Source organism: Hemiscyllium ocellatum, chromosome 18, assembly GCF_020745735.1.
Source record: "Hemiscyllium ocellatum isolate sHemOce1 chromosome 18, sHemOce1.pat.X.cur, whole genome shotgun sequence".
Classification (NCBI taxonomy): domain Eukaryota; kingdom Metazoa; phylum Chordata; class Chondrichthyes; order Orectolobiformes; family Hemiscylliidae; genus Hemiscyllium; species Hemiscyllium ocellatum.
In genome coordinates, this window is record NC_083418.1 from 54,351,831 (window position 1) to 54,364,948 (window position 13,118).

The 13,118-nt window shown below is 45.2% G+C and overlaps 1 protein-coding gene across 8 annotated transcripts in view; it reads right to left on the reverse strand.

The window, feature by feature from the left end:
- Positions 1–13,118, reverse strand: part of LOC132824473 (liprin-beta-2-like) — a 269,719-nt gene that overhangs the window by 96,208 nt on the left and 160,393 nt on the right. For 7 of the 8 annotated variants that reach the window (XM_060839031.1, XM_060839028.1, XM_060839030.1 and 4 more), the window contains one exon: positions 6,788–6,901. In XM_060839031.1, coding sequence (XP_060695014.1) covers positions 6,788–6,901 — 114 coding nt within the window. Of the gene's footprint in view, positions 1–6,787; positions 6,902–13,118 lie in introns of those variants that run through there. The other variant, XM_060839033.1, reaches the window with a different exon arrangement.

A 13,118-nucleotide genomic window follows, 5' to 3' on the forward strand; every position in this document is an offset into this window, starting at 1 on the left:
TTATCTATAAGAATAATAAGGTGGTTATAGCATGGGATTTTAACTTTCCAAACATAGACTGGGACTGCCATAGTGTTATGGGTTTAGATGGAGAGGAATTTGTTATGTACAAGAACATTTTCTGATTCAGTATGTGGATGCGCCTACTAGAGAAGGTGCAAAACTTGACCTACTCTTGGGAAATAAGGCAGGGCAGGTGACTGAGGTGTCAATGGGGAGCACTTTGGGGCCAGTGACCATAATTTCTTAAATTGTGATGGAAAAGGATAGACCGGATCTAAAAGTTGAAGTTCTAAATTGGAGGAAGGCTAGTTTTGATGGTATTAGGCAAGAACTTTCAAAAAGTTGATTGGGGGCAGATGTACGCAGGTAAGCGGATGGCTGGAAAATGGGAAGCCTTCAGAAATGTGATAACGAGAGTCCAGAGACAGTTACCAAGATTAGATCTCATAGAATACAGGAAGAACTAGGCATTTGGATACAGAACTGGCTCAAAAAGTTAGACAAGGTGGTGATGGAGGGTTATTTTTCAGACTGGAGACCTGTGACCAGTGGAGTGAACACAAGGATCGGTGCTGGGTCCGTTACTTTTCATCATTTACATAAATGATTTGGATGTGAACATAAGAGGTATATTTAGTAAGTTTGCAGATGACACCAAAATTGGAGGTGTTATGAATAGCAAAGTGGGCCAACGGGCTGAGGAGTGGCAGATGGAGTTTAAGTTAGATAAATGCAAGGTGCTGCATTTTGGGAAAGCAAATCTTAGCAGGACTTATACACTTAAATGGTAAGGTCCTAGGGAGTGTAGCTTAATAAAGAGACCTCGGAGTGCAAGTTCATAGACCCTCAAAAGTGGAGTCACAGGTAGATAGGATAGTGAAGGGGGCATTTGGTATGCTTTACTTTATTGGTCAGAGTATTGAGTACAGGAGTTGGGAGGTCATGTTGCGGCTGTACAGGATATTGGCTCGGCCACTGTTGGAATATCGCATGCAATTCTGATTTCCTTCCTATTGGAAGGATGTTATGAAGCTTGAAAGGGTTCAGAAAAGATTTATAAGGATGTTGCCAGAATTGGAGGATTTGCGCTTTAGGGAGAGGTTGAATAGGCTGGGGCTGTTTTCTCTGAGCGTCAGAGGCTGACGGGTGACCTTATAGAGATTCATAAAATCATGACGGGCATGAATAGGATAAATAGACAAGGTCTTTTCTCTGGGGTGGGTAAGTCTAGAACTAGAGGGCATAGGGTGAGGGCGAGAGGGGAAAGATATAAAAATTAGACCTAAGGGGCAACTTTTTCCATGCAGAGAGTAGTACATGTATGGAATGAACTGCCAAAGGATGTGGTGGAGGCTGCTACAATTGCAACATTTAAAAGGCATTTGGATGGGTATATGAATAGGAAGGATTTGGGGGGACATGAGCCGGGTGCTGGCAAGTGGGACTAGATTGGGTCAGGATATCTGGTTGGCGTGGACGATTTGGACCAAAGGATCTGTTTCTGTGCTGTACTTCTCTATAACTCTCTGACTCTAATAGGTCATATGTCTAAGCCCATGCCAGGTACTTGAGCACAAATCAGACTGACATGTCAGATTGTGACTGAGAAAATGCAGCATTTCATCAAGAAAGATGTTGAACTGAGACTCTAAGTTGCCTTCCAAGATGGATGTAAAAGATCCCACGGCCACTAACTTGAAGAAATGCAGACAGTGTGTCTTGACCACAATTTATCACTCCAAAGCATTATTGAAGAGAGGGGTTACTGGGCCATGATCTCAGATCGGTTTTTGAAAGATTGCTGCATGCAAATTGGTTGCCGTATTTCCTAAAACACTGTCGACTCTTCGAAGTAACTTAATTAGCTGTAAAGTGCTTTTGGAACATTCGGAGATTCTGAAAAGGGACTACAGAGAGCCTAAAGAAATCCTTTCCTCCACATTGAGAAATGACAATACACTGCACTAGTATAACACCAGAGCAAATCTGAAAATGAAACATGCCAAAGTTGGAATATTTACTGACATTAAGCTGCCCCCGTGGGAACAAAAAGTACAAATGGCCTTTCACTTGCTTTTAACACACAGCAGGCTCAGAATTGGAAGAACAGCACAGAGCTTGGAGCTTTGAATGTGTGCTGATTTTTGCTCTGTGAGGGGTAGCTCAGTGGAAAGGGACTTCTAATCCCAGTAAATACCTGGAATAGATAAAGCAGGCTTTACCACCACTGAGACGCAGCTTTGAACTAAATAGCTGGGTTATATTTAAACTGTCAAGGACGCAGTATGGCCATCAGAGTAGTATAATACTCTGCCACATTAACTTCGGTATGAAGTGGCCCCAGAGGCTCTCCTACTGCAATTTAATTGCAAAATCTGAAACCAGAATCAGGTTGAGAGGAACCCAGTTCCAAACCTAGCTGACCTCCGCTAACTCTCAGCTCTCTGCACTCTGCCATTGGTCGCAGTGCATGAGACTGCCAGAGCCCTGCACTCTAAACTTCCCTCCCTAAACCGGTCTCCCTCCTGCTTTAAAACTGCCTGAAAATGCTCTGCACTCTTTCTGAACCTCTAAAGAAGGGTATCTGGATGGGTATATGAATAGGAAGGGTTTGGAGGGATATGGGCCGGGTGCTGGCAGATGAGACTAGATTGGGTTGGGATATCTGGTTGGTGTGGACAAATTGGACTGAAGGGTCTGTTTCCGTGCTGTCCATCTCTATGACTCTAAGTGGCTGAGTATTAATTCTAGTTTGGTAGTACTTCTGAGAAACCCTGCTTTACAGAGAGGCCACATCAAAACACAATATATATGCAAATTCTTTTTTGCTGAATGAGGACAGTATCCAATTGTGCTCAGTGACCATTGTGGAAAGTCATTAAGTTTGGGAAATGTGAGGTTATCCCATTTGTCTGAAATTCCCTGCCCACCGCAAAGACTTAACAGACCAACCTTGTAAGTGTCTGTCTGCCCTATGATATGTGGCCCACATTTCAAAGTTCTGCTGCATCCTTTGCCATGATGATATTCTAAGACTGGGTGCCTTGCAGCTGATGTCGCCCTGTTCGATCTGGCCAATGCCGTGAGGGATTTCACCTGCTGGATCAGCAAGCAGCTAATGGCACAGTGAGTGGTCTGGTTTCCCATATCCTTCAGGCCCTCCCTGTCTGGGTGGTAAGCTATCTGCACTACCAGTAAAATTGAACACAGAAACTCTAATTCCAAAGGGATAGGGCTCAGAGTCAGACAGAAATCAGCACTGAACAATTGTCTCCTATACAGGCCGCTCTGCTAGAACATGACAGTTGTGTTCCTCTGCAACCTTGTGCTATACAAACTTGCACTATGGAAAACCATGATAGAAAGTCACACTGTAGAGGATTGCTAATAGAAAATCAGTATACTCGTCCCAGAGAAAGTTTGCGTTATCCAAATAATATCTACAATGTCAATCGCGTTACAGCCAATTCATGCTGAGAAAAACACATTACAGCAAAATGACCTACGATACCAATACATGAAATGGACAACGTAAGCCATTCAACCTAATTGGTCAGTTCTGGCCTTTGTATACCTTGGGAGCCTCCTCTCAGTCTACTTCATCTTACATTTCCTTCCATTCCTACTCAGATTCCCCTTGTATCTCTCAGTGCTCAAAATACAGAGAAGTGGCAAGTGAAACCACCCCCAAAAGCCCCCAAGTAATTCTGAAAATTATTCACAGGAACGACCAGAGGAAGACCATTTTCCAGATGTGGAAGAGATAGAATCTGTCAGGAATTGTTCCTCCAATTGAAAGACCCTGCTGTTATCACCCACTCCAGCTTCTCCAGTCACAAGTTTGCTCCTTCCCACTCTTACTGCTCTTCAAGAGATAGATTCTGTGATTGGAGGAGCAGCAACTACACAAGAACAAGTAGTGGTGACTGGTTGAGCTACTTTATGGTAATGTGCAACAGACATTCAGCAGGAGGGAGCATGTGGGTTATTCAGATAGAAGAGGCCAGAGTACCTAGAGCAGCCAGGCAGGAGGGAGGTAGGGAACAGAGCCTGTGCATTGGCCCAGTTAAAATTAGGATTGGGGAGTGAGACATAGGGACAGAACATAGTAGACCATTTACCTGTTTGAGCCTGCTCTACCATTCTGTACAACCATGGCTGATCATCCAACTCAGTACCCAGTTTCCTCTTTCTTCCCATACCCTTTTGATTTCTTTCATCATCAGAATTATATCTACATCATTCTAGAATCTTTGAATAAACCAAATATTTTGACCCCTCGGTCTCTATGCTATTGGCCTTAGTTGCCCCACGTGGAACAAAATTTTACCTCAAACTTTTGGTTAAAAGTCACATCATGTGGTTAAACATATTGTATACTTTCAGAAACAAAATGTTTGTTGAAGTCAGCCGAAAACTTTTTTTTAAAAAAAATCAAAATTAGATACATAGTGGGTTTTCTTGCGAGTCTGAAAACTCCTTGAAGTGTTTGTTGAGGAGAGGCGAGGAGTAAGAATCAGTGCTCATGTTTTCACTTTTGAGTCGAAGTCAGAAAGTCATGAGTTCAAGTTCCATTCCCAGGTTTGAGTAGACTACTGAGATTGAACCCTCCCCTCCAAACCCTCGCAGCATCCACTATTGGAGCTGCTGTCATTTGAGATGAGATATTAAACTGAGGCCCCATTTAGCCGATCAAAGCTGTGTGCACAGATCTATTCCTGCCATGGATCAGTTAGTAACAACCATAATTCTGAATCAGAAATTTGCAGCTTCAAGTCCTCCTCGAGAAATTCTGGTAAAACATTCTTCCTGACAACCTGGAGCACTGGAGGTGGAGGGTGACCTCAGAGGTTTATAAAACCATGAGGGGCATGGATAAGGTAAATAGACAAGGTCTTTTTCCTGGGGTGGGGGGAATCCAGAACTAGAGGTGAGAAGTCCCAAATATATTTTTCCCCCAAGGGGCAACATTTTCATGCAGAGGGTGGTGCATGTATGGAATGAACATGGAGGAAGCTGGCACAATTACAGCATATAAAAAGGCATCTACATGGGCATATGAATCGGAAAGGTTTAGAGGGATATGGGCCAAGTGCTGGCAAATGGGACTAGGTTAGTTTAGGATAACTGGTCAGCATGGACAAGTTGGACTGAAGGGTGTGTTTCCGTGCTGTCGACCTCTAGGACTCCAAGTGCAATACAGAGAGAGAGAGTGTTGCACTGTTGGAGATGCTGTCTCAGATACACGGAGGGTCCTTCTGTCCTCCGAGGTGGTGTAAATGATTCCATGCTGTTACTCTGATGATGATCAAGGGAATCGTACCTTGTAACTGGTCCTTTACATTTTCCCTTCAACCAATACTACTAAAACCAGATTGTCTGGACGTTGTTATAATATAGTTTGTGCAAAAATGCAGCATCATTTCACACATTACAAGCAATTCAAAAGTTCATAAATGGCTGTAAAGCTTAGGCCATCAACAGTGCCACAGAAAAGGAAGTACTTATGTGAAGGAAGTTCTCTCTGACCTGACCAAATTTTTTCCCTTTACCAAGATTGGCATAGACCCTACTTTGCACATATTGAGCATCATGTTTCATTCATTAAAAAAAAAAGCTTGATTTGATACTTTCGTTTTCAGCTCTTTACAACCTCCCAAGGATGTTTACAATGTTCTATGTATTCAAGTCCTATCTAGGCTCAAAATATGCACTTAGTTTAAAAAAAAGCATATTGAAAGAAGCATGGATAAACCACATGTTCTTTCATCATCTGCTCCTCCCATTATAGTTTATGTTTAATTACTCCCCAAAACTATTAGACCAAAATTTGCGAAGCAGCATGTTTGTGCTGAATTAAAATGTTTCATTTTAAATATTTAGGTTGTTCACCAGGCCAGTGGAGCAGATTTTGCAAAGTTCCACTATGGGGAAAACAACTTGTGGTTTATTATTTTTAAAAACTTAAAAAGGTTGAATCTCCAGGAAGAAATGATTTGTTAGGTTCCAGCAGACAGAGTTGCATTCTCACACAGACATACATTCTGTTCCACTTAAATCAGCACTTTCAGGAGGCAATGCAAGTGAACACAAAAAAAATGCCCATCAGTCACGTGACCTTGACCCCAAGAACTTACTGCTATACTTAGATTTACTCCTCCTAATTTCTTTTCAGAGTAGCATGTGAACAGGAGGTGGTGATTCTGCCCTCACTACTTGTTCTGCCATTGGATTAGATCACAGCAGATTTGTGCCTTAACTTGACTTACTCATTTTAGTTCCTTAACTCTAATTAACCAGCAAAAATCTTGCAATCGCAGTTTTGAAAACTTTCAATTGATCCCAGACTCAACAGGCTTGCCAGGAGATTTTCAGATTTCCACAAGCCATTGCAATAAGTATTTCCTGACATCTCCCTTGAGAGACCTAACTTTGACTAAGATTATTCCCCCTTGGTCTGGGCTCCCGCCACCAGACAAGATACAGTAAAAAGAAACTATTAACTTAATTAATCATCTAACAATAATCTCAATTTAAATCAACCACTTTTGATCTCCCAAATACGAGAAAATACATGCCTGGTCCTTCCAATATTTGCAGAAAATGAATGCAAATCCGTCATTCAAATTAAGCAGTGGAAATAAAAGGGCACCAAGGAAGCATTTTGTGCTTTGAAAACACGTTTGGATAAACAGCTTCGAATTAAAGAGTCAATTGCACTGTAGACTTCAAGTAAAATTCCACTAACTACATAATGACATGTTCCCTTGAAGAATAAACTTGCCTGCTGTAGCATCTCTTCAGTTGTGCTGAGTTTCAGCTGATGTTCCTCCAGACAAGCCTCCAGGTCTCTGATCTTCTCTCCTTGGGCCTCCACCTGATCTGTCAGCACACTCACCTATCAGAAGAAAGTGCAGAAAGGAAAGTTCACACTAAATGGAATTAAAAGATAAGAACCTCAACTTAACTCAGCTAACCAGGAAATAAAAGTGCACTTAAAAACTTATCGATTAAAAAGGAACAGAATGTCATTTCACTTTCCAGCCTGCAACTAACTTTACGACAGCTCCAACTGGAGTCTGAGTTATAATTTTGACTGCCTGTCTGACTCAAAAGTAAATGAGGAAGTAGAGTAACTCAAGTCTCAATTGGATCTATTCATTTACCACTAGCTCACTTGCCTATCACAGAGCTCTTTCGCAACTCTGTACAGGAATGTGGAACCTGGGTAGTGCTGAGGTTTGCACCCAATTGACTGATAAGATTTGCACTGGGTCCAACTCTGAGCCAAGCAAGCTGCAACTTGAAACAGGAATGTAAGTGCACAGCAAACAACAAATATTGGAATCTCAAGCTGCTGGCAAGTATCCCAGCAGCACACAGTCCAACAGTGGGAAAGGTTATGACACAGGTTTTGTTTTAGAATTTCTACTTATTAGTGGCATTTTTGGAAGAGTCAAAGATCACGTGTGGCATTCAGGTGAAGGAGGTTTAGAGGCAGAGGAATAATTTTGCCATAAATGCAAGCCACCACCGTGGCTCAATAGCTCAGTGGTTAGCACTACTGCCTCAACACCAGGGACCTAGGTTCAATTCCACCCTTGGGGAACTGTCTGTGTAGAGTTTGCATATTCTCCCCAGGTCTATGTAGGTCTCCTTTGGTTGCATCCCACAGTCCAAAGATGTGCAGGTTAGGTGGAATAGCCATGGGAAATTCAGGGTTACAGAGGTGGGATGGGGGCTGGGTCTGGGTGGGATGTTCTATGGAGGTAAAAACAAATGACTGCAGATGCTAGAAACCAGATTCTGGATTAGTCGTGCTGGAAGAACACAGCAGTTCAGGCAGCATCCAAAATGCAGCGAAATCGACGTTTCGGGCAAAAGCCCTTCCTCAGGAATAAAGGCAGTGAGTCTGAAGCGTGGAGAGATAAGCTAGAGGAGGATGGGGGTGGGGAGAAAGTAACAGAGTACAATGGGCGAGTGGGGGAGGGGATGAAGGTGATAGGTCAGGGAGGAGAGGGTGGAGTGGATAGGTGGAAAAGGAGATAGGCAGGTAGGACAGGTCCGGACAAGTCATGGGGACAGTGCTGAGCTGGAAGTTTGGAACTAGGGTGAGGTGGGGGGAGGGGAAATGAGGAAACTGTTGAAGTCCACATTGATGCCCTGGGGTTGAAGTGTTTGTGTTCCGAGGTGGAAGATGAGGTGTTCTTCCTCCGGGCATCTGGTGGTGAGGGAGTGGCGGTGAAGGAGACCCAGGACCTCCATGTCCTTGGCAGAGTAGGAAGGGGAGTTGAAATGTTGGGCCACCGGGCGGTGTGGTTGATTGGGGCGGGTGTCCCGGAGATGTTCCCTAAAGCACTCTGCTAGGAGGTGCCCAGTCTCCCCCATGTAGAGGAGACCGCATCGGGAGCAACGGATACAATAAATGATATTAGTGGATGTGCAGGTAAACCTTTGATGGATGTGGAAGGCTCCTTGAGGGCCTTGGTAGAGGTGAGGGAGGTGGTGTGGGCACAGGTTTTACAGTTCCTGCAGTGGCAGGGGAAAGTGCCAGGATGGGAGGGTGGGTTGTAGAGGGGAGTGGACCTGATCAGGTAGTCATGGAGGGAACGGTCTTTGCAGAAGGTGGAAAGGGGTGGGGAGGGAAATATATCCCTGGTGGTGGGGTCTTTTGAGGTGGTGGAAATGTCGGCGGATGATTTGGTTTATGCGAAGGTTTGTAGGGTGGAAGAGCAGCACCAGGGGCATTCTGTCCTGGTTACTGTTGGAGGGGTGAGGTCTGAGGGCGGAGGTGCGGGATGTGAACAAGATGCGTTGGAGGGCATCTTCAACCACGTGGGAAGGGAAATTGCGGTCTCTAAAGGAGGCCGCCATATGGTGTGTTCTATGGTGTAACTGGTCCTCCTGGGAGCAGATATGGCGGAGGAGGAGGAATTGGAATACGGGATGGCATTTTTGCAAGAGGTAGGGTGGGAAGAGATGTAATCCAGGTAGCTGTGGGAGTCGGTGGGTTTGTAAAAAATGTCAGTGTCAAGTCAGTCGTCATTAATGGAGATGAGGGGTCCAGGAAGGGGAGGGAGGTATCAGAGATGGTCCAGGTAAATCGGAGGTCAGGGTGGAATGTTTTGGTGAAGTTGATGAATTTCTCAACCTCCTCGCGGGAGTATGAGGTGGTGCCAATGCAGTCATCAATGTAGTGGAGGAAGAGGTGGAGAGTGGTGCCGGTGTAATGACAGAAGATCAATTGTCCTACATAGCCAACAAAGAGACAGGCATAGCTGGGGCCCATACGTGTGCCCATGGCTAACCCTTTGGTCTGGAGGAAGTGGGAGGATTCAAAGGAGAAATTGTTAAGGGGGAGGAACAGTTCGGCCAAACGAATGAGAGCGTCGGTGGAAGGGTACTGTTGGGGACATCTGGAGAGGAAAAAATGGAGGGCTTGGAGGCCCTGGTCATGGCGGACGGAGGTGTAGAGGGATTGGATATCCATGGTGAAGATGAGGCGTTGGGGACTGGGGAAACGGAAGTCTTGGAGGAGGTGGAGGCTCGAACGTATGTGGGGAGTTCCTAGGGGGGAAATAGGACAGTGTCAAGGTAGGTAGAGATGAGTTCAGTGGGGCAGGAGCATGCTGAGACAATGGGTCGGCCAGGGTGGTCAGGCTTGTGGATCTTGGGAAGGAGGTAGAACCGGGCAGTGCGGGGTTCCCGGACTATAAGGTTGGAAGCTGTGGATGGGAGATCTCCTGAGGTGATGAGGTTCTGTATGGTCTGGGAGATGATGGTTTGGTGATGGGGGGTGGGGTCATGATCAAGGGGGCAGTAGGAAGAGGTGTCCACGAGTTGGCGTTTGGCTTCAGCGGCGTAGAGGTCAGTGCACCAGACTACCACTGCATACCCTGTATCTTCTGGCTTGATGGTGAGGTTGGGATTGGAGGGCTGCATGTTGTGAGGGCGAGAGGTTGGAGTGGGGAAGGGGGTAGACAGGTTGAGGCAGTTAATGTCCCAGTGGCAATTGGAAATGAAGAGGTCGAGGGCAGATTATAGGCCAGCGTGGGGTGTCCAGGTGGATGCAGTATGTTGGAGGTGGGCGAAGGGGTCCTCAGAAGGTGGGCAGGAATCCTGATTGTGAAAGTAAGCTCGGAGGTGGAGGCGACAGAAGAATTGTTCGACGTCATGGCGTGTATTAAATTCATTGATGCTTGGACGGAGGAGGATGAAGGTGAGTCCTTTGCTGAGGACTGATCGTTCGTCCTCAGTGAGGGGTACGTCTGGGGGGGGATGGTGAACACTTGGCAGGGCTGGGAGCTGGGATCTGGTGTGGGTGTGGAGCTGGGAATGGGTGGGGGGGGGGGGTGGAACCTGTAACTGGGAGTGGGTGCAGTGGTGGAGGGAATGGGGATGGAGTCATAAGTGAGTTAGGTGTTCCCCTCGGGGTTCTGGGGGTGGGGATAGTGACAGTGGGGTCTGTGGGGGGCGTGTCAGCAGAATGCAGGTGAGTGGCGCTGGTGGGGGCGGAAGTGGTGGTGACCACGGCAGTAGGGGTGGCGGAAGTCAATGAACGTGTGGCATCAGCAATGATGTGAGGGGCGGAAGTGATGTCACGTGTGATGCATGAGGAATTGTGAGGGGTGGAAGTGGTTGTGGGAGTGGCCATGATGAAGGCGGAAGTGACATCAATCAGCATGGGGGTGGTAGCTGCATCAGCCGCATGGAGGGTCAACGTTGACACAATGGGCTGAATGGTGGCTTTCACACTGTAGAGATTCTGTGACATGGAAATAATTAAACTCCCAGTTTTTCCATTCAGTCTTGATTTCTTTGTATCCTATATTCTTAGAGCACATGAGAAATTCTCCTGTTCCTATTCAAAACAGCTACATAAACTTGACACTGTAGCACCTTCCTTGGGTGGACAGTGTCATTACAGCATATACACTATCCATCATCTCTCAGAATCATAGAATGATACAGCACAGATTGAGGCTATTGAAACCCGTGGCAACTCTTTGAAAGAATTATCCAGTAAGTCTATTTCCTCTGATCTTTGCAAATGATCCCAATTTCTTGTCCCTCCAAGTATTTTTCTTGTCCAGTTCTCTTTTGAAAATTTCCACTGAGTATACTTCAATCCCTTTCAGGCAGCATATTCCATGACAAAATTTGGGGTTTGGGAATTGATAATGGAAAAAAAAAGGGAGGCAGTGTGGGAACATGGGAGGATTTTAAATCATAGGTTTATTTAATTTGGGTTACTACCTACTGCCTTTCAAAAAGGAGTGACTTTGCCATTGAATAATGTTGGCTTTCCTAAAAGGATTGATAGGACTTAGGGGATCTACAAGCTTAAGAGCCTATTCATCTGCTCACCAGATCTCTGCATTTGTGAGCTGTTGGCCTTTAATTGACTTCACATGGGCCGTATACCCCCCTTTTGGATGTGCTATCCCTGGTGCAAGTTTGCCTCAAACAGGGGGTTGTTTTCTTTATACAGCAATGCACATTATCTCATGTGCAAAAAAAAAAATGAACCGGGCATGAATATTGTGATATTGAAAAATCCAATATATATTATGGCTCACTATTATATAAAATATTACATTTATAAGGCACATAACAGCTTAATATCAGCTCAAGGACACTTGAGAAGCATGTTTCCAGTAGAGTATTATGTTTGAAGTGATCAGAGATAAGATGGAGAATGAGATCTCCATATCTTCACAGCACATGCTATGATGTGGTGATGATAGCATGAGAATATCTGTTCAAGACATCTGATATACACCTGACTTAACAGAACCACTTTGCCCCTAAAAATCACCAATTAACCAACAACGCTTATCTTGACAGGATTAACAGAATTCGTGGCCAATCACGAAAGAGAGATGCAGATGGAGCTCAGGCTTTCAGGCAGCTTACCATGGCCAAATCACAGGACGGGTGATCATGTGATGGTCTTAGGCTGTTCAGTGAAGCACCCAACCCTCATTAATCCTCCCCTTGCCACCAGCACAGACAGTAGACATGGTGTGGGTCTCTTCTGCTATAGGAGAAATTTAGCCATGATATCATTCGCCAAACTGGTTTGAGGGGTTGCAGGGTCTTCTGTGACTATTTCTCAAATTCTCACAACAAAAGCTAAGCCAAACAACCCTGTACTGTACGTCCTCATGAACACTTGAGAATGTGTCAAAATTTGATAGGGGTGTCCCACAAATTTGTACAACATAGCCTGACAGTTATATACCCTGCGTATGACCTTAGTCAATTTTGTTATTCTTTTAGATTCCCTACAGTGTGGAAACAGGCCCTTTGGCCCCACAAGTCCACACTGACCCACTGAAGAGAACCCACCCTATCCCATTTCCCTCTGACTAATGCACCTAACACCAAGGTCAATTTAGCATAGTCAATTCACCTGACCTGCACATATTTGGACAGTGGGAAGAAACTGGAGCACCCAGAGGAAATCCACACAGACACAGGGAGAACGTGCAAACTCCACACAGTCACCAGAGGCTTGAATTGAACCTGGGAGCTTGGTGCTGTGAGGCAGCAGTGCTAACCACTGAGCCACCGTGCTGCCCACAATATCCCAGGCATGTTAATTACCATCCCTCGGGAAGTCCTCTTCCACTGGCAGGGCAGGCATACAGTCAGAAAGGAGCAGCCTAGGAGAGTTCATCATTGAATCTGGACCCCAAGTACAGCATCAGACCAAACCTGGACAAGGTGATCTCCTGCTGGTAACTACCCACTGCCCTCCCTTAAATTACAAATCAGTGCACCTTCATATTAAAAAGCACTCGGAAGAGGAGGAGGACGGCAAAATCGCAGAATGTTATCTCAGTGGAGCACTTCAATCACTATCAAGAGTGGCTCCATGGCACCATTACTGACTGAGGCCTGCTAGGTGGTGAAAGAACTAATGAGAGAACACAAATATGACTGTGTCCTCAACAATCTCCTTGCTGCTGGTACATCTGTCCACATTATTGGTAGGAACAAATAACAGTCTTTGTGGAGACAAAGTCTTGTCTGCAAAATAAGGATTTCATGCATTGTTTTATTTGTTCATGGGATTGCTGCTGTGCCACCATTTATTGTCCATCCCTAAT